Here is a 22,958-nt window from a genome sequence, read left to right on the forward strand (position 1 = left end):
GTGCTAAATACAGGTAAACATAACACAGTTTATACTTCAAAGAGCTTTATAGCCCAGTACAGACAGGACATACTACAGGCCATGGGCCAAATGTGGCCTGTCCCCTGTTTTTATAATAAAGTTTTAATGGAACACAGCATGCTCAATAATTTATGTGCTATATAGGGCTGCTTTTATATTAAGTGTCAGAGTTAAGTGGTTGGAACAGACACTGTATGGCTGATGGAGCCTAAAATATTACTATCTGACCCTTTACACAAAAAGTTTGCCAATCCCTGGCTGCGTAAGGTAACCCCATGGTCTTGTTTGTCAATAACCCTATTTGTCTTTTCTGGGTAACTAGTCTTGTGCCCCTTTTTTGTCATGAACACTGATCACCAAATTCTTTACAGGCTTTATTTTCATGTCCTGACATCTTTGACCTGGTCTTGGTCCTTATTTTACAACTTTTCTGTTCTATTTATGCCCATTCTAAAAATGTGTATTTGGCAGGTAATACTGAATGAATTTTATGGATGTACTACTAGTTTTTCTGTGGCTTCAGTTTCTGGCTGTGGTTATCTTAAGGGTATTTCACAGCTGTAGATAAAAGAACAACTAAATTTAGTCTTTCTCTCGACATGTAAAGTTGTGATACATAATAAAAAGGAATCACAAAAATGAAGAAAGCTAAAGGAGAAGTCAGAGTTATAGGGGGAAAATAGTGACTGTTAGGACCAAAGGGACAAACTTAACTTCCCACATTATTCCAAAATGCAGATGAAGGACAAAATCTACCATGCTGCATGTCAGATCTACAGTAGCTACATATTCGTGTGTGTAGGAACTAAACTCTGACCTTTCTCCACTGACTATAATCATGTTGAGATACTTGGTTCTTAAGGCACAGTCTACATTTAAGATCTGTTTTTCTTCTCAAGATGTTAGAGTAAGTCAACTTTGAGCCTTTGTGCCTTTGAGAAAACTTCTTTCTAATATGGCTTATATGATAAATTCACCATCTTAATTATGCCAGCCTTGTTCAAAATTTTTCATTGCTGAGATTTTGCCGACCAGGGTGTAAAACATTTTAATTCCTTGAAATTTTGGTTTCAGTACTACCAGGAAGAAAAAACCAAAAAATGAAAAACTTCAGCCAGGCTAGTTAAGCAGCTTACAAAATGGATATGAAAGAATCTAGCCCCAAGATATAACTTAAGACTCAGTATAATCTTATCACCTGACCCATTTGAATTCCTTTCCATAGCTACTTTAGGGAAAAGTGTTCATGATGCCAAGCTGCTTTCTGAAAATAAGAGACAATACTGTTTCATTTAGGAAAAAGTGTTTGAAAAAAAGTACCATATACTTAGTTTATATATAGCTTATCCTGGACTAAGTGGCAGATTACTCTTCTGTTCACTGTGTTTAGTTCTCACCTCTGTAATTCAGGTACTCTGGCTAGAAAGGGAATTTATAAGTAAAGTACCATCCTATTAAAAGTTGTAGAGGTACTCCCTAAATATTCTAGTTTCTTAAAATTGCAGTCTGGATAATCAGCATATCTTGTTCTTGGGTTATTATTTTTCAGAGTCCATCAGGTTGACTGGCTGTTTTGTTTATATGTAAATATACTTGAGTAATTTGAGTTTCAAATATCTTACCTCCATAATGCCTGTTTCCTCAACATAGTAATTTTCTCAATTTATAGAAAAAAGCCATTATAGCAAAATGGTTAAGAGCACAGACTAGAGGCACACTGCTTTGGTCTTTGGGCCTGCATTTAACATCTTTGTGCCTGTTTCTTCATATATAAAATGGGAGTGATAATAATATCAGTACCCATCACAGTTATGAGGATTAGTTAAATTTAATTCATGAAAAGCTAAGATGAGTGCCTGGTACACAGTAAGTGCCAGTAAATGTTAATTTTATTATTATTGAATTCTAGCCCAGAAAAATACCACATACAAAATGCTCTTGTTTATTCAGTGTAAGTTAAACATATTTAATTTTTTTCACAATGACTTTACAACTATTACAACAGGAGAGAAAGTATTTCATTCCAGAATATGTGGAATGTAATAAGTTTTCTCAAATTTTAAAATAGCCAGTGGCTTATATTTAAATTTTTTAAGTTTATTTCTTTATTTTGAGAGAGAGAGAGAGAGTGCGCCAGGGAGGGGCAGAAAGTGGGGGAGGGACGGCTGTGGGGAAGAGAATCCCAAGCAGCTTCTGCACTGTCAGCAAGAGCCCAACATGGGGCTCGAATTCACGAACTGTAAGATCATGGCCTGAGCTGAAACCAAGAGTCGGATACTGAAACCAACTGAGCCACCCAGGTGCCCCTCAGTGGTTTATATTTTAAAGGAGTTCAAGTAAATTACTAATTTTTGTGCCTTTAAAACTAAGCTCTTATTATTGGCCCTATTTAGAATCTTTTTATGTTTTTATTTTTTCTTATCCTTATTCTTGTTTTTTAAGAGACATTAAGAATAAAGCCCATTCTGTGAAATTTACCTTAATACTTGAGCTTTAAGCTGGCAAACCCTGAACCTCTTTTAAAGTTTTGATTGAACATCCTGAAAATTTCTCAAGATATTTATTACCACATATCCCAGAAGTGGTTGCCTGCCTTAACTTAGCACAATCACAGCCTTGGGAATCATCATTCCAACTATTTTAATCAAATGAAATATTGTAAAGTGAATAAAAGCACTGTATTCTGAAATCTACAAGAACCTAACGTCTCTTCCCAGCTGTTTAAAGGGCTTTACCATATAAGATTTAGTTAAAATATATAGTATCTCTGCCCATTTACCTAAAACTATTAGTTTTATATTTCTCTTAATGGAATCGAACTGACTATAATTAAATTAATTTTCTTGAGCACTCAGATAATATTTAAGTTGCATCCAAATCTAGTGCAAACTTTACTGCTAAAGGCCTTTAGCTTCTATTTTCTTGGTTGCTTCCCATTTCCAGTTTCTTCTTAAAATACTTCTACTGATTAGTCATTGGTAGGCTGCTTACTTAGTTGTGATGTTAAATTTATAATTCTTCAAAAGAATTGGCAAGTTACCATTTTACATAAGACACATCTGCTTTATGATCGACCTTTAAAGGAATATTTGGCTTCAACTCCAAAGATAGCTGATTCCCTAGACTGCTTCTTTGCACGCTGAGAAATTTAAGGAAATAAAGGAGCATTAATACCTCCTAGCACCATTTTTTCAAACTCTGTTTAGAGTTTGATAAAATGAAGATATTACACATTGACCCTAGGATTGTGATATCATCTGTATTACATATACTTGCATTTCATTCAGTAAGTATTTATTAAACACCTGCCGTGTGCCAAGCACTATTCTAGGTACTAGCAATGGAACAGTGAACAGTCATTCTTTGAATACTGGGAGGTTTATTACCACTTAGCACCTGTCTTGTTCTCATTTGAGTGCCTATTAGTGAATTCAGCAGAATCACAGAGTACCATAGAATCTCATAGTTCAGCTGTCTTGTTTATAGATTTTTAAACTCTGTAATTCTGAGACATAAAATAATTGACTAAGATCATAGAGCTAGTCAGTAGCATGGCTTGCTTTTTTTCTTTCAGTTATTTATTCAGCAAAGAGTTGCCTTCTTTTTCTTCCATTCAAGAAAATGGAAGATTTCCACTGCAGTCTGACTTCAGCCCTTTTAATTCCATTAAAAGTTTTCTCCCCAAGATCACTCACAACCTCATCATTGTTTTATGGGATACTTTCTAATCCTTAGCTTGTCTTTTCTGTTATGGCATTTGTCACTATTAAATTACTATCTCCATTTTTTAATGTTTTTTTTTTTTTTCCTTAAAAACATTTTCTGGGGCACCTGGATGGCTCAGTTGGTTAAACATCCAACTGTTGATTTCAGCTCAGGACATGAGCTGATAGTTTGTGAGATTGAGCCCCACATCTAGCTCTGTGCTGACAGCATGGAGCCTGCTTGGATTATCTCTCTTCCTCTCTCTCTCCGCCTCTCCCATCCACTCACATGTGTGCATACCCTTTCTCTCAAAATAAACATTTAGGTGCAGCTGAGGGGCTCAGTTGGTTAAGCCTCTGTTGATTTTGGTTCAGGTCATGATCTCATGGTTTGTGAATTCGATCCTTGGAGTCAAGTTGAGATTCTCTCTCTCTGCTCCTCCCCTGCTCTTGGTTTCTCTCTTAATAAGTAAACTTTAATAAGTAAATAAACATTAGAAAACCATTTTTTAATGTTTTCTTTCCAGAATATGCTATATTCTTCTGGTTTTTATTCCTACTCATACCATTTCTTAGATTTCTTCATATGCTCTTCTTTCTTATCCATCTGTTAAATGTTGGTGTTCCCCAAGATACTTTTGTCCACCTTCTCTACATATTCTCCTTGAGTGATCTCATCTTCTTCCATCATGTCTGTTGCCGTTTAAATGCCGAGGACTGCCAAATCTTTATTCTTAAATTCTTTCCCATGGCCTTTGAACTCCTATATTCAATGGCCTACTAAACATCAGTAGGATATTTTTCAGGAATCTCAGATCATCATCTCTAAAATTGAACTATTATGTTAGCATTTTTGTGAACTATTACATTAACTATTTCAGTGATAAACACCATAATCCACCTAATAGGTGACTACCTGGAAATTTAGGACTCATCAACAGCCCCATTCTGATTAGTTCCTAAATTCTTTGCTGCTGCTTTATAATTTCTCTTCAGTCTATTCACATCTTCACTGCCAACATTTTATTTTCAGACCCTCATTCTAAATTATTCCTATGGCCTTTGTTAATAGTAAGGGAACCAGAGAAGAATGATTAAGAGCATGGACTACTTTAGAGTCACAAGAGTAAGATAATCCTACATTTGGATCCTTACCCTATCACTTAGAATCCATGGGTGTTCTGAAGTTGTTTCCTCATGGGTATAAAAGGAATATTAACACTTACTTCATATGGTGATTGTGAGATTTAAATTTATGGCCAGTAGAACACAGTACTTAGCACATAATTAGCACTCAGCAGAACATTGTATTTCTTATTAACTAACCTCCCTATTCCATATCATTCTCCATTCTGCTTATAATATTATTCTTTAAAACAAAATTGTAGCACTCTCATAATAAAGATTCTTCTACAGTAGTTCGTTATTGCTAGTAGATGATTTAACATGGAATTTTAAATGATCTCCTGTTTAAATGGAAATGAATCCTGTTTTCCTCTTCAGCTTTCTCTCTTGCCACTCACCTCCCTATTTGTGTCCCAGCCACAATAAATTAACAGCCTCTCACAAGCATGTTCAGGCTTTTGAACATTTTGTGCCCTCTGGGATACCTTTTTCTATATAGCTGGATAATTTTTAGTTGTTCAGAGCTCAGCTTACATGTTACCTTCTTTGGGAGCCCTTCTGTGACTACTTTTGACTCTGGATTAGGCTTTCCAACATAGTATTTCTTACATTCTGTTGCAGCTGACTGTTCTCTTGTCTGTTTCCCCTAATGTATAATGAATCTTTGAAGTTAGAGAAGGTCAAAGAATGTTGAGTTTTGGTTATTGGGTGTTCATCTGCAGGAACATGAAAAGTTTTTAAGACAGCATTGTTTTGTTTTTTTTTTTACTATTCTGCACAAAATGACCTTATTCCTTCTTCCAAATACTACACTCATGATAGCAAAAGGAAATGTGTATAATTTTTTAAGTATCTTTATTTGGGATGTGAAGATCCCCAAAAGGAATTAGTACTGTCATCTACACAAAGAGTAGCTTTAAGAACTTTAGTAACAGAATACTTTTTAGAAGTGATTTCTACATCAGCCTAATTTAATTACTCTTCATTACTACTTTAAATATCGATGTAATACTGAATTATCTCATGTGTCTTCCTCATTAGTGAGAATATGAGCTCTGATATCAGACAATCCTGGCTTCAAACTCTTGCTAATAATGACTACTACTAATCAATATAAATGTTAGATTATGTAACACTAAGCCCTCAAACCAGTGCCTGACACATTTAGGTGCTTGATAAATTTAAATTTCCTTTTATATTTTTTAAATGTTTCACATTGAATATTATATGGCCATCTAATTAAATCCTGTTCACTCATTCAATTTTAAATTAAAGCCCATCCTTTTATAAAAGTCCCTCCAGCTCAGCTCTCTCTGCTACAGTTAGAGGTAGTACAAAAAAAAAAAAAAAAAAAAAAAAAAAATTGAACATTTAATTACTCTGTGATTAACCTAATTCCCTGCTAGGATGTTAACCCCTTGAGGGCAAGGACACTGTTTTAAAATTATTTTTTCTCAAAAAACATTTAGTTTTCTTCCCTTGACATTTTGCAGAGTGCTGAGAATATGGGGGAAATTAAGTGCACATTTGTTGCTTAATGATTTTTTTTTTCAGTGTGCTGCTCTGCCCCCTCACCTTACTACCAACTAGTATGTATTTTGGAATGTCTAACAATTTTAATATTAACCCAAGTAAACCATATTTATAAAGGAAAACATGTTGGAGGAAATCATACTGAGCATTCCATAGCTAAATAGAATTGAGTGTTTGGGATTATGCCCCTTCCATTAGGATAACTAGGAAATAACTATATGATTTGGTTCCCAACAATAAATTTGGTTTTATGAATTTCCTTAACAGTAAGTCAATTGGCTACTTCCATTTATTATTTCTTACGGATCAGGTTTATAGGATATTGTAATTCATGTTTGCAAATTTGAATGTGTCTTACAGGAGGATTTGTTGGTATTGAGGAAAACAGTGAAATCCTTTTTGGCTGTTTGCCAACAGTGCCTATCTAATGTTAATACTCCAGTGAAGGAACAGGTAAGAAATTATCAGTTAAGAGCTCTCAATAAAAATAACTAAATTCATTGAAGAACAGTAAGAAGATGTAAATTTTTTATGACCATTCTTAACGTACAGATCTATCCCTAACATTTATGGAACCTGGGACAAAAGTATGGATGTCTGAATATTTAACTTAACAAAGCAAGCTAACAGATTTGTTTTATGTCTTTTTATCTAGACAAATACACTATCATAATGACCTGGTTCCATAATTCCTGATTCCTGGGACTTCTATCCCAAAACTGGGAGGGTTGAAGCTGGCCTGTGGTCCACCCTCCTCTGACCTTACCCTCTTCTCATCACACCAGGAAGAACTTCTCACACATGCATGTTAACACTTCAGCCCATAAATCCAAACTGTCAACATTATCCCCTCAAACAGCCACCCTGAGACCTGGAGTACACACACAAATGATATAGTCTCCCCAGAGAAGAGGGCTGTGCAGGCTTTGATAGCAGAATCAGGTCTCTTAGGGCAAGGAATCCCTGAGTCCCTGTACTTGGATAGTAGGAGTGCAGGTGGATATATCCCACTGGTTTAGCAGACTCCTCAATCCTTGGGAAGGGCAGCACAGCCCAAAGAGGGTCAAAGCAGAGCCCGAGGCAGTACTGTTTCCATGAAGCGATTTTTAAAAACTGTTTAATTATACTATTCTTCTGGTAAGTACTTTTATATACTGTTTTATATAAAAACTTCTATATACTGTTTTATATAAAAGAGAATACTTTTTTCCATATTGTTCTTTTCATCGTAATGTTGGACTAGAAAATGTCTAGTTAATTAGAATACTGTAGTACTCACATTTTGCTATCCCTTCTAAGTAGGTTATCACATCTATTAGTTATCTATTAAGTTATCAGCATCTAACTTAAATGGGAACAGAGATGGTCTTCTCTAAACCTTATTCTCTAAACCTGCTGAACCCCATCAGTGAGTGCTGTCTAAAACTACCAAGCTTAGGACATTTAAACCAAAAATACATTGTTTGTGCATCATCACTGGTGATGTCCAAAACTGTGGCCTGTCTCTCCCTCTGCCTCTGCCTCTCCCTCTGCCTCTGCCCCTGCCCTCTGCCCTCTCCCTTGCCCTCACCCTCTCCCTCTCCCTCTCCCTCTCCATCTCCCTCTCCCTCTCCATCCCCCTCTCCATCCCCCTGGATTCTCCCTCTCCCTCTCTCTTTCTCTCTCTATATATATCCATCCCCCTGGATTCTCTTCATGCTCCCCTTTTCAAGTGGCTCTTTCTGAATATCTTTAGACATTTAGTAGTTCATGGTGGTGTAGTCAGAGCATGAACTGCCATGATTCTTGCTGGAGGTAGACAGCCAAGTATGCACTCATCTCCAAATACATACCAAAATTGTGTTTTCCCATAGAAATCAATATTTAGAACAGGGTAAGTGAATTGTTTTGAGTTACCAGAGCCCTCAATTATCCTACAACAAAATCATTCAGTTACAGTAAACTGATAACACAGACTCATTTCATACCATCCATTAAATAGGGCAAATTTGACAACATTATCATACTGTTTCTTTAGGAAATATATTGAAAATTCCCTTATGTGATTAAACTTGTGGCAAGTTGGGGCGCCTGGGTGGCTCAGTTGGTTAAGCTGCTGACTTCAGCTCAGGTCATGATCTCGCGGTCCGTGAGTTCAAGCCCTGCATCGGGCTCTGTGCTGACTGCTCAGAGCCTGGAGCATGTTTCAGATTCTGTGTCTCCCTCACTCTGACCCTCCCCTGTTCATGCTCTGTCTCTCCCTGTCTCAAAAATAAATAAAACGTTAAAAAAAAAATTTTAAACTTGTGGCAAGCTTTCATATAGTGATTTTTATGTGAATGGTCTTAAATTCAATTTTAAACCTACTGAAAGATTTTTTTTTAAGTTTATTTTTGAGAGAGAGAGAAAGAGCACAAGCTGAGGAGGGGCAGAGAGAGAGGGAGACACAGAATGTGAAGCAGGCTCCAGGCTCTGAGCTGTCAGCAGAGCCTGATGCAGGGCTCAGACCCATGAACCATGAGATCATGACCTGAGCTGAAGTCAGACACTTAACCAACTGAGCCACCCAGGCGCCCCCACGTTAGATTTTTTTAAAGCAGAATCCTTAAATAGTAGCTTTAAGATTTAGAGTACTGCATTGTAATTTGTTGACTAATACAGTTTGTCTTAAGATTTATGCTTATTATTTGATTAAGAAGTATATGATTGATTTCTGTCCTCTGTCATAATTTATTCTGTTCATTTTGTATTTCCACAATTAGCTTTAAGTCATTTTTCTTAACTTCAAGTCAAAATCTCTTAACTGTTTTGAATTAATACAGCCATGTAAAAGAAATAGATTATGTTTAGGGAGGAAAAGTCTTAAATGGGACTAGTATTTAATGAGAAAAAGTATATTCAATAAGTTTGGAAATTAAAACTAAATACTCAGTTTCTGTTATGGTATTGTTAATGAAGTGCATTTAATTTAGTATGTTTTCATTAACATTGATCTCTAGTTATAGTTATATTTATATATTACATTACTGATGAATTAATTCCCTTTGCATTCTAGGCATTCATGTTACTCTGTGATCTTCTGATGATATTTAGCCACCAATTAATGACAGGTGGCAGGGAAGGCCTCCAGCCTTTGGTGTTTAATCCAGATACTGGACTCCAGTCTGAACTCCTCAGTTTTGTGATGGATCATGTTTTCATTGACCAAGACGAAGAGAACCAGAGCATGGGTATTTGTAGTTATTATCTCATCAATATAATATTGATTTTTTTTTTTTTTTTTTTTTTTACCTATCACAAAAGATACTAGGAAAAAAATTCAAATTCAGTCCTAAAAAGTACTAGCATTTCTCTCTTTTAAAAAAGAGTTAATGCATTCATGTGGTTCAGGAACCAACAAGAATAAAAATGTATACAGTGAAAGTCTCCCTTCTTTAGAATAGTACCCCAGAGGTCTTTCCCTGTCACTACATACAGAGCTTCTTTTTTCTTTTTCCAACAGCTATAGCATAATTATTCTTTATAGCATAATTTATGTCATATGTCTCCTATTGATTGATGTTAGGCTACTTTCCAATCTTTTTTTTCTAATGTTTATTCATTTTTTGAGAGGGAGAGAGTGTGCATGAGCGTGTGAGCGGAGGAGGGGCAGAGAGAGGGAGACAATCTGAAGCAGGCTCCAGGCTCTGAACTGTCAGCACAGAGCCCAACATGGGGCTCAAAGTCACTAACTGCGAGATCATGACCTGAGCTAAAGTTGGACACTTAACAGACTGAGCCACCCAGGCACCCCTAGTTTTCAGTCTTCTGCTTATTATAAATTATACTACGGTAAATGTGTACATTTGTCATTTCCCACATGTGCAAAATGTATATATAGGATAGATATGTTCCTAATTGAACTATGTCCAGGTTCACAATTTCTCTAAAGGAAAGCATCCAAGTTCCTTTCTATTCCTGAGAATCACCATATATTTCTTAACAAAATGTAACTGTAAGGTATTAAGTGCTAAAAGACTGTTATCAAACCTTACCAGTCAGAATTATGCTGAACCTGCATAATGATAACATAGCATAATTAGGCTGACTATAAATAAATGTTATATAGGATATTTGTGAAATAGATTATTTCAGCTGTTTAAGATCTGTAGTATATCTAATCTGCAGATCTGTCTGGTGCTATTAGAGTGTTCTTTACTTAACAGAACATTTTAGAAAATACTCAGTTGTGAAACAAAATCTCTAGAGTCCATTTTAATCACAGGAGATAAAATTTACCTACTACTTGTCTTAAGCAAAAAGATTTCCAACTTCTCGAAGCTTTGGTGCTTCACAGCAGGAGTAATTAATGGAAAGGGAAGAGAAAAGTTGAGTAAGTTCTTTTCTGAATATATACATGTGAAGAAGGAAAGAAAGAACACTCTCCAAGTATGGGCAGGCCAAGACATGGGAGCGTCAGTACAGAGCCTAAAACAAACATTAACATGTGAACATCTGGAGCCTTATGAAGAAATTTTTTCTGGGATCAAAGATAGACAAGCCAGTGGGACCTGAGAATTAAAAAACTGAGGAAGAAACACTTCTCATTTGGAAAGTATTTGATAGTAAGCTTTGTTTTAAAAAATGTATATATGCATAAATGTTTTGCAAAATGTATAACATAACCATGTTTAGGACAAGCACTGAAAACTAACACCTCCATATATTTCCATTACTCCCCGCATATTTCTTTCTAAAAGAAAACTTTTTCTCTATGTCTTAAACATTTCCAGAAATTTCTTCTCTGTTAAAATATAGCTAATAGCATGTAGAGAATATTGAAATGAGAAGAGATAGCATCTTCAAGATTGACAGACAACAGTATTATTAGGATAAAAATATCAGAAAAAGAATTTATATATGATTTGCTTATCTTACGCAATCTTTGTTGTGACAGTCTCTTGGAAGTAGGAACCTTGGTACCTACTAAATGTATAATCAGTGTAACTAAATATACCACCCTAAAATAATCACAATTTTTATCTTATCTAAAACTGAATGGTACTACTTGTAAAGTTATAAGCCAGTGTTTGATTATACAGATTGTCTATTTTGTTTTACCTTGTATAAAGGGCCAAAGTTCATAACGAATTTATTTTCTGTGGTTAGAGGGTGATGAAGAAGATGAAGCTAATAAAATTGAGGCCTTACATAAAAGAAGGAATCTACTTGCTGCCTTCAGCAAACTTATCATTTATGATATTGTTGACATGCATGCAGCTGCAGACATCTTTAAACACTACATGAAGGTATAGTTTCATATCCTTATTTTTCTCCTTCCATCTCAGTGGCAGAGAAATTTGCAATTAAAATGAAAAGATGAGAACAGAAGCTAAAATTCACAGCTTTTACCTATGTATTGTTGATGATTTTCTGATATATTTAAAGTTTCTCTCTTTTATAGAAATATAAGCTTTTTGTCAATCTGTTCCATTATATCAACCCCATAATGTGGGAGATCTTCACATTTATCGGAAGAACACCTTTTTGTTTCCATGAAGCTTTATAGACTCTCTTGATAACATGGAAGAAACCTAATCTGTCTTCCTTATGACATCTCTTCAAGACATTTTTATATGCCTACTATATACCATGCTGCCTGCCAGGCACTGAAGTTATAAAGATTTTTTTTTAATTCCATTCTAAAGTAGTCTAAAGGCAAAAAGACTGTCAACAATTAGACAATTGCATTATATAGTATAACCAAGGTATGTATAGGGGTTCCTGGAAATATATAAAACAGACAATATATGTTTCTTTATATATTCTAAAGAAATATAAGGGTTAATGGAAATTGCTTAGAGGTGACTTCGGAACTAAGTCTAAGACACTAAGCATAAATTAGTAAGCAAAGAAGTAGTGGGAGGACTTGTGGGCAGATTGAACTTCATGTACAGACAAAGGAATGTGAATTCTTTGTGGGAAATGCAAGTAATTTGATGTGACAACAAAGATTGCTTACGAAAGTGGAGCAAGAGATAAGATTTAAAGAAGGTGTCATTAGTGACTATATGCTGTGTGAGAAGCTTGAATTTTTTTCCTCAGGGTGGTAAGGAAACGCTGAAGGGTTTTAAACCATTCTTCATATGATAGGATTTTGGTAGGTACTCACCTTCCTGGCTATTTGCTTTCCTTAAGCTCCATTTTGTTCCCGACCCTCTAAAAAAGCATTGCTCAGAAATCTTTATGACAGGCAGACTTCTCAGTTTATGTGTTTTTACCTTGTTCTCCTGACGCAGATAGTGTTTTGTTTTGCGCATGTTCAGAATATTGTGTGTGCCATTGATCCACTTGCATCTTTATCCATGTTTAGTTATGTATGGTCCAGTTCTAGGTAGGATAAATAGTAATTAATTCATCATATTTTGCTGAACAACTGCAGTGTGACCAACACTGTGTTGATAGCCAGAGATTTAAATAAAACATGATTTCTGCACTAAGGAGCTTACAGGTTAATAGGGAAACTGAAATACAAGCATAATATAATGTAACATGGTAATAATGAGTGGCTGCCTTTGTTCTGTGCAATTTATATATGAGATACTGTTCTGAGGCTCTTTCATTATGTTTGTTGTTTACAGTAATCCTGTCATTTACAGATAAGGAAATTAAGGCTCAAAAAGGTTAAGTAACTTTCCATGGTCACATAACTATTATAAATAGCAAAAACTGGAATTTGATTCTAGGTTTGTCTAGCTTCCAAGCTTAGCTCTTCCCACTAAACCATAAAACCTCAGCACAATTATTGTAGTGGTAGATGTACAAATTACAAAGCAAACACAGGATATAGAAAGAGACCTAACTGAAAGGAGTCTGAGATGGCTTCCTAGCATAATATCTAAACATTATGTTTGGATGGATAAATATGAGTATACCATGGTTTTTCCTTTTCATCCCTTTATAATACTGTATTGATTTCAAGAAATGAGCCTTATCCAAAATTTATTATCATCCTTAGCAATTGTTGTGCTTCTCATTAAAAGCTGTAATCTTTTTGAGAGTATTCTGATAGTTATTTGCTACTCTTTGTTATATACCCTTAGGTGTATATATATAGCTTTTTGCCCCAGTTCTCTGTATGACCATTACAAATCTGAATTTATTAGAGATCTCCCTGTTTAACCACTTTAGTGTATTATTGTATCTTTCTCTTTTTTTGCACCTTATATCATGGAAGCATAACCATCTTTTTTGTAAATTATAAAAATCCAATTACTAAGCTAATATATTACTTTTTCACATAAGTTGTAGGTTTTTAGGCTTTCACTTGGAAATAACATCCAGATTTAATGGCTTTAAATAAGGCTTTTTTAAATTATTTACTCACAAGGAAAATTTTTTAAATCCTATATCAAAAAACTGAATTGTAAAGGAATTAGTTAAATTTTTCTCAGTCACTATCGAACAAGTCATTGTTTTTATTTTTTATAATAGTAACATACACACATGTGGTGGTGACAGGGAATGAGATAGAACACAAAAGTATTTAAAGTTAAGTCTGTGACCCTAATCTGCCCTTCCCACTTATTTAGGCTCACTCCCCAGAGGTAAGCAGTTTTAATTGTTCTGGTTTTAGTTCTTTGCTAAGTTTCTACCAAAGTTCTGTTTGTTGATTTGTTACCTTTTAAGTGATGTCTATTGAATCCGTATTATAGAGAATAAGGAATTTTGTTTACCTATCTTCCTCTTCTACAATTCCCAGTTTTCAGTTTTATCGTTAACTTTCACTGTTTCTTAATCTTAAATATCAAATGTGTATTCCTTTAACTTTAGACAATATCTTTTGTCTCTCATTATGTTTAAGATGAAGAAATTAAACACCTCTGAACTCCCCCTTCCATTTTTTTCACCAATCTACTTTGTCTCATGAAATTTCAATAATTTTAAAGCTGTATTTTCTTTCTTTTTCTCATAGTATTACAATGACTATGGTGATATTATTAAGGAAACACTGAGTAAAACCAGACAGATTGATAAAATTCAGTGTGCCAAGACCCTCATTCTCAGTTTACAGCAGGTAAGAAATCTAAAGGAAAGAGGTAAAGGTTAGAATTAATGTTACTGAGTACTTTTATGGGCTTAGTATGTACTAGGTATATTTTACCTCACTTAAACTAGGTCATTGTTTAAGTAATAATAAGTAGTAATTAATACATTACTATGGATACTTTCTGGTACAAAAACATGTGTTATCTGTCTTTTCTTTTGGAAGATAGTCTTATAGTACACATTTCAAATAATGAAATCCTACTAAAGTTATCTACTCTTGGACCAGATGAAATGCAAATGGATATTTTAAAAAGTACTCATCTAAAAAGAAAAATACATAAATATTTTTTTAACATATTTAATGAAGAAAGGGCAAGAATAGTATTCAAATAATGAAATAGGTCACATATATAAATCAGAGTCCCTAATAAATGCCTCATGAATTAATACAGAGATTTCAGGAGGTAGGTGGGGCTGTAGGTTTGTGTATGTAAACTTAAATACATTTATATGTCAACCAGCCCTATGAACAAAGTTAAAAACAAATGACAGGTTGGGGGAAATATTTTCAATCATACTTAATAAATCCTACAAATCAATAACAAAAACACATTCCTTAGAAAAGTGAGCAAGGGATATGAAAAGCCACTTTTCAGAAGAGAAATCTTATAAAACAATAACCCTATGAGAAGAGGCATAACTTCATTAATAATTAATAAAGGGATGCCTGGGTGGCTCAGTTGGTTAAGTGTCTGACTTTGGCTCAGGTCATGATCTTGCGTTCTGTGGGTTTGAGCCCCATGATGGGCTCTGTGCTGACAGCCCAGGGCCTGGAGCCTGCTTCAGATTCTGTGTCTCCCCCACGTTCACGCTTTGTCTCTGTCTCTCAAAAATAAATAAAACATTAAAAAAATTTTTTTTAAATAATTGATGAAATACGAATTGAAACAAAGAGATATTTGTCACTGATGAACAGATTAGCATGAATTTAAATCATTGTTAATACCAACAGTTGATAAAGATGTAGAGAAAAAGGGTCTTTTGTGAAAGAAATTGCTATTGCCAGGGCACCTCGGTGGCTCAGTTGTCAGTTAAGTGTCCGACTCTTGATTTCAGTCCAGGTCATGATTTCACAATTCGTGAGTTTGAGCCCCACATGACTGTCAGCATAGAGCCTGCTTGGGATTCTCTCTCTCTGCCCCTCCCCTGCTCTCTCTCTTTCTCTCTCTAAAAATAAATGAAGTAAACTTAAAAAAAAAAATTTTTTTTAAGAAAATTCTATTGCCTTCTTGAAATACAATTTTGCAGAATATATCAAAATTGAAGATAAATACTCCTTTTAAAAGTCACTTTTTGCTGCTAGGTATCTATAGAGGTACATGCAGGTACACACAAAGATATGTATGTAAAATATGTTTTATTGTAGCAGTCTATAATATTGAAAGATTGGAGATTCAGCAGAAGAATGGTTAAAGTGTGAAACTCTGAAGTAGCTAAAAGTTTTAAGACAAAATATTAAGTGAAAAATAGCAAGTTTTGGAGAAAGGGGAAGCTTCATGCACTGTTGGTGGAAATCCAAACTGGTACAGCCACTCTGGAAAACAGTATGGAGGTTCCTCAAAAAGTTAAAAATAAAACTGTCCAATACCCAGCAATTGCATTACTAGGTATTTACCCAAAGAATACAAAAATACTAATTGAAAGAGACACGCACATTCAAAGAGGTACACACACACACACACACACACACAAAAATAAACAATGGAATATTCCTTAGCCATAAAAAAGAGTGAAATCTTGTCATTTGCAGCAGTGCGGATGGAGCTAGAGACCATCATGCTAAGCGAAACAAGTCAGAGAGACACCCCATATGATTTTTCTCATGTGGAATTTAAGAAACAAAACAGATTCTTAACAGAGAACAAACTGAGGGTTGATGGAGGGGAGGTAGGCGGGGGGATGGCTTAAATGGGTGATGGGTAGTAAGGAGGGCACTCATTGTGATGGGCACTGGGAGTTGTATGTAAGTAATGAATCCCTAAATTCTACACCTAAAATTAGTATTACACCCTCTGTTAGCTAACTGGAATTTAAATAACAACTTGAAAAAGCGGGAAAAAACGGAGCAAGTTTCAGGACAAAATATATAGGATAGTACCATTTATATTAGAAGTTTTGTGTATGTGATATATTGGTGTGTCTAAACTAGTCTAGAAAACCTTGAAACTTTAACATAAATTACCTTTGGAGAGAAGAATAATATTTAATGGCACAGAGGAAGGAGAACTTTTATTTTTATATTACTTGAATTTTGCACAAAGAGATATTTTTTGTATTCATTTTAAGTATACATTTTAAAATTTAAGGCTATTGTGTACAACCATTTCTGAAAACATTTTGAAGTTTAAAAATTTATAAGTAATTATCTGTAAATAAATTTGAAAATCTTTTGAAGACCTGCTGTTTCTAGTCATGACACTCTGTTGGTGAAGAAAATGAGAAGGTGGACAACATAATTACTAGAAGAGCCATTTCAATGGAATGGTATGATTAGAGTGAACTGAGAGATTGGGAGTGAGGAGGTGAAGAAAAACAATGTAAACAATCCTTTTTAGGATCTTTGCCATAGAGAGAATCAAAACGATGCATTACTAGCTGACATAGGAGATAGAGTTAAGTTATGGGTTGTTGTTTTTTTTTTTATGTTGGTTTCTTTTTAAGATGCATGCAGTTAGTAGAGAGGGAATAGTTAAGGATGCAGGACAGAGCCGTAAGCATGAAAGCAAAATTGCTAAATAGGTAAAATGGAGTGAGATCTAGTAAATAAGTAGGGAGTGGCTTTAGATGAAAGCCTGGACTATTCATATCTTATAGGGAAGACAGATATGTATAGCTAAATTTAAGTGTCTGATCTTGGTGGTAGAATGATGATAGCTTTTATATTCTTTAGTACTCCAGATTTATTTGGTTGTTGTTATTCTGATACAATATGTGCAATCTATGTGTAATTTATAAAATCCCTCCACCCAGCTTAAGAACCTTTTTGTATATTTTGTTGGTGGGTAGGAAAAATCACCCCATATATCCAAATGTCTTTTTTTACATAGTGTTCTTGTCTAAAGATATAATCAGTGAAAAAAACCAACGTTCTGAACCGCATATATCGTATATTGCCATCCTTATGAAACAACAAAAAGAATACGTAAATGTTTATGAATATAAAGTATATTTCTATAAGCATATTTCTTTTCCCCCAGCCTAAAATACATTATTTTTTTGTTAAAAAGAAATAAAGTCCTAGGGCACCTGGGTGGCTCAGTCGGTTAAGTGTCAACTCTTGCTTTTGGCTCAGGTCATGACCTCCTAGTTTCATGAGTTCAAGCCTCACGTCAAGCTCTGCTCTGGCAGCATGGGCTGTATGAGCTTGTGTGGGTTTCTCTGTCTCTGCCCCTCCCCCACACGTGCTGTCTCTGTCTCTTGCAAAATAAATAAAGAAACTTAAAAAAAAAAAAAAAAAAGAAATTCCTGTTCACATTTAATCACACAACTAGCATGAAAATGAGCTCAAGAAATTAGTAATGGTAGATGACTTGGAGAAGGGGAACAGTGTGACTATGGTTAAATATAAGGAGGGAAATTTTAACATGTGCCTTTTAAATATTTTTAAATTATATTACCTATTCTGATAATAAATGAAATAAATATTTCTTAGCTGTAGATTTTTCCTCTTTTTTTCTTTCAACCAGTTGTTTAATGAACTTGTCCAAGAGCAAGGTCCCAATCTAGATAGGACATCTGCCCATGTCAGTGGCATTAAAGAACTGGCACGTCGTTTTGCCCTTACGTTCGGACTGGATCAGATCAAGACACGAGAAGCAGTTGCCACACTTCACAAGTGAGTGAGCTGAATAAACCCTTTATGTTATAAAGAATTTAGTTTTACTGGAATTTAACTGAAATAAATGTTATTTGACCCATTTTTAAAGTGACAAATGATAGAATTTTTAAGTTACAATAACTTCAGAGGTTGTGTCATCTAGTTATTCTCAACTAGGAGGGCCTTTTGAATTTGAAAAATACTTCAACTCTCTATTTTGTCATTTATAAAGAATAGAAAGTAAAATTTAACAAAATATCTGGTCAGTGAGAAAATGTTATAGGAGACATGGGTTTAAAAACACTGTACTAATTTGGTCAACTTTATTTCATAACTAAAAACTGAATGACAGAAAATGTTAAATACCTTACGTTTAAATACCTCATATAGCTGCTTGGTCCCGTGACCCAACTCTGAGAACCAAAGTTTCTGACAATCTAATGCCCTTTCCAGGGTATTGTGTTACCCCTATAAGATACATACAGGAATTTAGCTTTGTGGTTATTCAGCTATTTTTTATATTATTTGCTACAACTAATACTTTTCTACTGTAAATAATAGAATACTAATAGGTATATATGTCATACAAATTAACATTGTTTTGCCCTTCAAATTTATCGGATTTTACTTCCTTCAGTGATGATTTTCCTGCCTTTTCAACTACTTTGAAATTCTAGCCTATTGAGAGAACTACACTACTTATCTGGAAAAATAAGATGTTATTTTCTTTTACTTCAGGGATGGCATAGAGTTTGCCTTTAAATACCAAAATCAGAAAGGACAAGAATATCCCCCTCCTAATCTGGCTTTCCTGGAAGTATTAAGTGAATTTTCTTCTAAACTTCTTCGACAGGACAAAAAGACTGTGTAAGTTACTTTCATCATGATACCCTTGTAATTTTAAATGTTTTATTTTTTGGAAAAATGTTAGTCATCTAGATATAATTACTGTTGATAACATATGCTCTGATTGTTTTAAGGAACCATAGTTTTCTTGCAAGCATCTGTATAATTGTTCTTTCACTGTTCACCTTTAGTACTCCAGAATTTGCAAGATTAAATTGAGTAAGTGGGCAATGACTTCTTTTCTTATTCCACAATTCAAAGAAGTAGGAACATTGGCTTAGCCATTGTGTAACCCTTTCTTTTTTCCTCTTACATTAATTATATTTTAGTTTTACAGTTGACTCTTGAACAACATGGGTTAGGGGTGCAGACCTCCTCACAATCAAAAATCGTGTTTTAACTTTTTTTTAATTTAAAATAAAAGGGTATTTATTAAATTTTAAATTTCACACTTTTTTAATGTTATTTTTTATTACTTAAATATAGTTGACATACAATATTATGTTAGTTTCAGGTATATAACATAGTGACTCAGGAATTCTATACATAACACAGTGCTCACCATGGTAAATTTAGTAACTGTCATGATACAACATTATTACAGTCTTATTGACTATACCCTCTATGCTGTACTATGTAACTTTTGACTTCCCAAAAACTTAACTATTTGTAGCCTATTAATGACTAGAAGCCTTACCGATAATAGTTAACATCTTTCATATGTTATATGTATTTTATGCTTTCTTATAATAAAGTAAGCTAGAGAAAAGAAAATGTTAAAGTCATAAGAGAAAATATATTTATGGTATGTAGTGTATTGAAAAAAAATCCACATTTAAGTGGACGTGCACAATTCAAATCCATGTTCAAAGGTAAACTGAATTTTTTATTTGACTTGGTCCAAGAAGATTGATTTATTTTTCTATTTTTTTATTTTTGATAACTGATAATAGTTTAAAGAAGTAATATATGCAGTTTTCATAAAAAATATTGATGGGATACTGAATTTTATGAATTTGGTAGAAAGGTATATCAGTTGTAATAATGCTAAATAAACAGAAATTTGGAGAGACAGTTAAAAATCATATGAATATGAGTGATAATTCTAAGGAGAGATGCCGACTTCATTTGGTCAAAAAAGATTTATTAAACAATATGGTCAGGTACTGTTGTATAACTGTTATTCTAGTATGCCCAGGCAGCGAACAATACAAAGTTTCTAATGTAAGGGGGACACAACATAAAATAGGAACAAGAGTCTCAGGCACTGAAATAGAATAATATGATAGAGAATGAGTGATGTTGGGTATTTGTGTGTGTGTGGGGGGGGGGGGTGGTTAGTTTGAAAACTTATTTATTCTGGGCATTTACAGATATACATTTTCCTCTGAGCATTACTTTAGTTGCATCTTACAGATTCTGATATGTTGCATTTATGTTTTCATTCATCTCAGTGACTTTCTCATTTTCTTTGTGATGTATTCTTTTATCTTAGTTATTAAGGAGTATTTTATTTAATTTCCACATATTTGTGAATTTCCAAATTTTCCTTCGATTATTGATTTCTCATTTCATTACATTGTGGTTAGAGAACATGAATTTTTTTAATTAATTTTTTTAATGTTTTATTCATTTTTTTGAGAGAAAGAGACACAGTGTGCAGGGGAGGGGAAGAGAGAGAGGAGACACAGAATCTGAAACAGGCTCCAGGCTCTGAGCAGCCGGCACGAACTGTAAGATCATGACCTAAGCCGAAGTTGGACGCTTAACCAACTGAGCCACCCATATGCCCCGAGAACATGCTTTGTATAATTTAATCCTTTCAAATTTATTCAGGCTTGTTTTATAGACCAATATATGGTCTATTCTAGAGAATGTTCCATATGTACTTCAGGAGAATATGTATTCTTCTGCTGGTGTTCAGTGGTGTTGAGGTATCTGTTAGGTCAGGTGGCATATGGTTGGTTTTGTTTTTTTTTTTTTAATAGCGTTGTTCAAGTCTTCTATTTCTTTGTTAATATTTCGTCTAGTTCTATCCATTATTGAGGGTGGGGTATTGAAGTCTCCTCAACTATTACTGAATTGTTATTTTTCCTTTCAAATTTGTCGATTTTTTGCTTCATGCCTTTTGAGGCTAGCCCTTTTGTTAGGTGTATTTATGTGTATACTTGTGCCTTCCTGATGGATTGACTCTTAAATAGCATTATAAAATGTCATTCCCTGGCTCTAGTAACTTTTGTCTTATTCTATTTTGTCTGATACTAATATAACCACTCCAGTTGTATTTTATTTACTGTTTGCATGGTATACTTTTTTTCCATCCTTTCACTTTCTGGCTTTTTGTCTTTGAATGTAAACTCTGCTTCTTATAGATAGAGTGTAGTTTGATCATGTTTTGGGTTGTTGTTTGTTTTTTTTTTCTCTAAGTAGGCTTCACACCCAGCACAGAGCCCACTGTGGGGATTGAACAAGACCTGAGCTGAGATCAAGAGTCAGACACTTCATTTTCTGCCATTATACTGTTTGCTTCTATAGATCTATTTTTGCTATTTCCTCCCTTATTGCCTTTTTTATATATTTTTTAAAATTATTTTTTAATTTACATCCAAGTTAGCATATAGTGCAACAATGATTTCAAGAGTAGATTCCTTAATGCCCTTACCCATTTAGCCCATCCCCCCTCCCACAATCCCTCCAGCAACCCTGTTTGTTCTCTGTATTTAAGAGTCTCTTATGTTTTGTCCCCCTCCCTGTTTTTATATTAGTTTTGCTTCCCTTCCCTTATGTTCATCTGTTTTGTATCTTAAAGTCCTCATGTGAGTGAAGTCATATGATATTTGTCTTTCTCTAATTTCACATAGGGTAATACCCTCTTGTTCCATCCACGTTGTTGCAAATGACAAGATTTCATTATTTTTGATTGCTGAATAATACTCCATTGTATATATATACACCACATCTTTTTTATCCATTCATCCATCGATGGACATTTGGGCTCTTTCCGTACTTTGGCTATTGTTGATAGTGCTGCTGTAAACATTGGGGTGCATGTGCCCCTTTGAAACAGCACACCTGTATACTTTGGATAAATACCTACTAGTGCAATTGCTGGATCATAGGGTAGTTCTATTTTTAATTTTTTGAGGAGCCTCCATACTGTTTTTCACAGTGGCTGCACCAGTTTGCATTCCCACCAGCAATGCAAAAGAGATCCTCTTCCTCTGCATCCTTGCCAACATCGGTGGTTGCCTGAGTTGTTAATGTTAACTGTTCTGACAGATGTGAGGTGATATCTCATTGTGGTTTTGATTTGTATTTCCCTGATGATGAGTGATGTTGAGCATTTTTTCATGTGTTGGTTGGCCATCTGGATGTCTTCCTTGGAGAAGTGTCTGTTCATGTCTTTTGCCCATTTTTTCACTGGATTATCTGTTTTTTTGGGTGATGAGTTTGAGAAATTCTTTATAGATTTGGATACTACCCTTTATCTGATATGTCATTTGCAAATATCTTCTCCCATTCTGTCAGTTGCCTTTTAGTTTTGCTGGTTGTTTTCTTGGCTGTGCAGAAGCTTTTTATTTTGATGAGGTCCCAATAGTTCATTTTTGCTTTTGTTTACCTTGCCTCCAGAGACATGTTGAGTAAGAAGTTGCTGTGGCCAAGGTCAAAGAGGTCTTTGCCTGCTTTCTCCTCTAGGATTTTGATGGCTTCCTGTCTTACATTTAGGTCTTCCACCCATTTTGAGTTTAGTTTTGTGTATGGTGTAAGAAAGTGGTCCAGGTTCATTCTCCTGCATGTCGCTGTCCAGGTTTCCCAGCACCACTTGTTGAAGAGACTATCTTTAT

At 34.6% G+C, this 22,958-nt stretch overlaps 1 protein-coding gene across 7 annotated transcripts in view; it reads left to right on the forward strand.

Moving 5' to 3' along the window:
* STAG1 (stromal antigen 1) overlaps positions 1–22,958 on the forward strand; it is a 402,324-nt gene that overhangs the window by 357,000 nt on the left and 22,366 nt on the right. For all 7 annotated transcript variants that reach the window (XM_042954675.1, XM_042954671.1, XM_042954673.1 and 4 more), the window contains 6 exons: positions 6,744–6,836; positions 9,418–9,592; positions 11,511–11,650; positions 14,317–14,418; positions 18,137–18,285; positions 19,006–19,134. In XM_042954675.1, the coding sequence (XP_042810609.1) occupies positions 6,744–6,836; positions 9,418–9,592; positions 11,511–11,650; positions 14,317–14,418; positions 18,137–18,285; positions 19,006–19,134 (788 nt within the window). The remainder of the gene's footprint in view (positions 1–6,743; positions 6,837–9,417; positions 9,593–11,510; positions 11,651–14,316; positions 14,419–18,136; positions 18,286–19,005; positions 19,135–22,958) is intronic.

The sequence above is a fragment of the Panthera leo genome, chromosome C2, assembly GCF_018350215.1.
Source record: "Panthera leo isolate Ple1 chromosome C2, P.leo_Ple1_pat1.1, whole genome shotgun sequence".
Taxonomy (NCBI): domain Eukaryota; kingdom Metazoa; phylum Chordata; class Mammalia; order Carnivora; family Felidae; genus Panthera; species Panthera leo.